This window comes from Condylura cristata, unplaced genomic scaffold (genome assembly GCF_000260355.1).
Source record: "Condylura cristata isolate star-nosed mole 26May11 unplaced genomic scaffold, ConCri1.0 scaffold00011, whole genome shotgun sequence".
In the NCBI taxonomy this organism is placed as follows: domain Eukaryota; kingdom Metazoa; phylum Chordata; class Mammalia; order Eulipotyphla; family Talpidae; genus Condylura; species Condylura cristata.
In genome coordinates this window covers 6,278,847-6,282,561 of record NW_004567112.1, presented here as the reverse complement: position 1 = coordinate 6,282,561, position 3,715 = coordinate 6,278,847, and the positions used below count along the sequence as shown (strand labels likewise).

The following is a 3,715-nucleotide window of genomic DNA, read 5'->3' as shown; positions in this document are numbered from 1 at the left end:
CAGCCACAAGGACCCACTCTCCGTGGATTACGCCACCTGACGCTGGGACAACAGGGCTTCAATCTTGTCATCTCGCAATCATCCCCCTTTCCCTCCCTTATGGGAAACATGTCAGTAAGTAAATGAGCTCATCTCTAAAAGTAAGAGAAGGAAGAGGTAGGGAAACGTTGATTCTGCTGTTCAGTGGGCTGGAGCAGTGCTGGAATCTTACAGGTGGTGACGGAGTTGCTGCACACACTAGCTCACACGGCAGCTACCAGCAAAGCCGGCCTGACTGCTGGACACCAGACACCATTCCCCAAGCTCCTAGCCTCGCTCCCAAATGCTATTCCAGCATCCACATGGAAACTCCCATCCCAGGGCGCTGGTCCCCGCTTACAGACTCTCAGAAGGTTAGAGTGAGGATTGCCAGCCAGGGATTATCGTCCAGCAGCCTTCACCCGTCCCGTATCCCTGGGAGGAAGCTCCCATCCTGCGGTGGTGTTCAGCTCCCCTTCCCGGCCTGGAATACACTTCTCCTGGCCCTTGTATTCTGAGCTGATCCCGTTCCAAGTGTGTCGCCATGGAGCAGGTGCTGAGCAGGTAGATGCCAGCGGCTGACCTGTTGCTACTGAGCAGTTAGAGAATGCTGATGCACATGGTGTGCACTGAGTATGCAGGAAACCAAATATTTGAATGCCTTGCCTGCAGGAAATACTGGTGTCTACATACGCATACACACAGACATAGCCCCTCCTTAAATGATTTGGATCTTCTTTCTACCTATCTCTTCATTGACTAATTCACCTCATTATTTTCAAACAGGAGATTAGAATGGTAGAAAATAGTAGCAAGACTGTCTAAACATGGTTTGTAAGTGTTTTTGTCCTATAGATTCAAATGGACTTAAGCGCTTTGGGGTGTGTGTGTGTGTGTGTGTGTACATATGTGTACACATATGTATATACATATATACATCTTTGGGGTCTTATTCAGGAAGTGCTGAAATTCTAGATGTAGGTTTATTATACATACTTTTCGGGAATGTTAGAAATCCATGGTTTCAAACTAACTAAACAATATCAGATATGATATCTCCGCTGAGTTTCCTGTGAGCTGCAACCTAAAAAGCTTTACAAACCACATCACAGTTATTTTAAGTCCCACCCACATTGTTCCTTCATCTCTCCAGTGAGCAAGCAGAACAGAAAAACAAGAAAGACAGCCAAGGTTCTGAAATACTATTAGGAACCTGGAGAAAGCTTTGTTTGGAATTCAGGGGGGGAAATTATTCATCCGCTTCCCTCTCCCTTGCCTCCACCAGCAAAGCACAAGACTCTACGAAAGCCCATTTAACAAAAACACAAGAACAAGGCACCACAGCTGGACAAAAAGCGCTTGGCTGGGAGCACTGCTCTGTAGTGGCTTAACTCTGGCGCTGGAAATAAGCTCTTGTCCGGCCTCGGGCAGCACCCTTGGAGGCCGGTGGGCGTGGGCCCCAGTGCCAGCCTGACGCCGTGGCACTAGATGACCACGCTGACTGTCATGCTCTGGCCCTGCGGTGCGATCTTGCGGGGCCAGGTGAGCAAGAGCTTGCGCAACTCGTCGCGGAAATTGTCGTGCAGCCAGGCGTAAATGAAGGGATTGTAGCAGGCCGAGCTCATGGCCAGCCAGTGGCAGAGTAGCTGCACTAACCCGAAGGCATAAGGGTCGATGGCGCGCGGGTCCAGGTCCCGCAGCAGGTTGAAGACGTGCAGCGGCAGCCAGCAGATGGCGAACACCACCACGACCACCACCAGCAGGCAGAAGGTGCGGCGGCGCCGCGCGCGGTCCCAGTCGGCCTGGCTCTGGGTCACCGAGCCCGGCACCACGCGGTTCCGGAGCTTCACGGACACGCGGACATAAGACAGGAGAATGACCAACAGGGGGAGCAGGTAGGTGACGAGCAGTAGCCCCCACGCGTAGAGCTGGCGCTGGCGCTCCTGGGGCCCCCAGAACTCCTCGCACAGGTGCACACCGTGAGGTTTGAGCTCGACGTGGTAGGTGTGCACGGCCGCCGGCAGCGCCAGCACCGCGGACAGCGACCAGATGGCCAGCACGGCGTAGGCGCTGAGGCGCAAGGAGATGCGCCGGCGTAACGGGTGCGCCAGCACGACGTAGCGGTCCACCGCGATGGTGGTGAGCGTGAACACCGACACGTAGACGGTGACGGGCTGCAGGAAGAAAACCAGGTGGCACAGGCCGCCGCCGAACACCCAGCCGCGCGGCTCAAAGACGTAGGCCAGCGTGAGCGGCACACAGGCGGCGCACATGAGCACGTCGGAAAAGGCCAGGTTGCCTATGAGGAAGTTGGTTACGTTGTGCAGTCGCCGCACCCGAGCTATCACGAACACTAGCAGGCAGTTGCCCACAAGCCCCACAACCACCACGATGCTGTAGAGAAGCACAATCAGCCCCTTCAGCTGATGCACCAGCTGCAGGCTTTGGAAGGGGGTGACGGCCTGAGCACCGGAGCCAGCCGAGGATGCGTTCCCTGCCGCGGGCTCCATGCTCTGGTTGGCCTGAGCTGAGGCCACCGACGGCAGCCCGGAAAGTAAGTCAGGGACCGCGGGGCGCCTGGTCGCCGGTGAGGCCATGGCCACCTGTCCGGAGAGAACCAAAGTCAGCCACTTCCCATTGTCCACCCACCCTCTCCCATACCGAGCGCAGGTACCCTGCCGCCCAAATTCTCCCTTTGGATAACTGGGCACAATAAAGAATTAAAGCAATAAAAAATGTTGTCATCCCAAATCTGAAAAACTAACTCTTTGCGCAGTTAAACATGCACGGGCTATTCAATGCTCCCTACTCAGTTCAGAGCCCTCTATTCAAACCCAGGAGCAAAGACTCTACCTGGTGAGTGGGGCTTGGCGGCTGGGAAAGCGCTCCCGAGCAGGAGGGGAGAGTCTGGCTGTTTCTGAGCGGTCCTCCTCCCACCACGGCGGCGCGCGGGCTCCTCGCCTCTCTGCGGGAGCTGAACACATTCAGGAGTTCGAGGTGGGCTCGCAGCGTTTGAGATTGAGAGCGCCTCCTTCTGCCCCACCCCCTTCGGCGTTCCCTTATATGGAAAATGGGGGCGGTGCGTGCGCCGCCGAACTGAGCGGAGAGCGGTGTGGGGAGGATGAAAACAGAAAAGAAAGAAGAGGCTGGGAATCCTGGGCAAAGGAAGCAAGGGAGAGTCTCCACTGCAGGACTTTACAGAGCCCTGGGGGAGCCCTGCCCCGGATACAAGTGAGGTGGTCAAAGGCAGAGGAGTGGCGGGAAGCGCCAGGCTCTGGCGATGAGCTAGTGCTGTTTAAATAAAAGGAGAATCAGAGGGGTAAATGGGGTTGGGACGCCACGCAAAATGATGAACCCGCCATGTGTAGAGTCCGGTGTGGGGTTCAGAGAGTCCCCTAGGGGGCTCCAGGAGGGATTTTAAAGCATAGATCCTGGAGTTGCTGCAGACCTTCAGGTTCTTACCCCCTCGGTACCCACTGAACACTGCCTGGGTGTGAGATCAAGTTGTGGATCTGGCCAAGCCCAAGAAAGTGTTCAGCACCGCGGACAGCCCCAGCAGTTCCCGCGGCTCAGCGCGTGAGTGACCTCAGGTACAACAGTTAAGGAGTTTCCCCCACCCCATCCGGGTCGGAGGCATCTGGAAAAGGCACAAGGCACTAGGCACTAGTACCAAGACGGGGGTGGGGGTGAGGGGGGG

At 56.1% G+C, this 3,715-nt stretch overlaps 1 protein-coding gene across 1 annotated transcript; it reads right to left on the bottom strand.

Moving 5' to 3' along the window:
- Positions 1 to 921: 921 nt before the first annotated feature.
- PRLHR (prolactin releasing hormone receptor) lies at positions 922 to 2,939 on the bottom strand. Its single transcript, XM_004680401.2, has 2 exons — positions 2,872 to 2,939; positions 922 to 2,621 (listed from the first exon to the last, which is right to left on the bottom strand). The coding sequence occupies exon 2, from the start codon at positions 2,613 to 2,615 to the stop codon at positions 1,503 to 1,505; it is 1,113 nt and encodes a 370-aa protein (XP_004680458.1). The 5' UTR covers positions 2,616 to 2,621; positions 2,872 to 2,939; the 3' UTR covers positions 922 to 1,502.
- Positions 2,940 to 3,715: the final 776 nt, after the last annotated feature.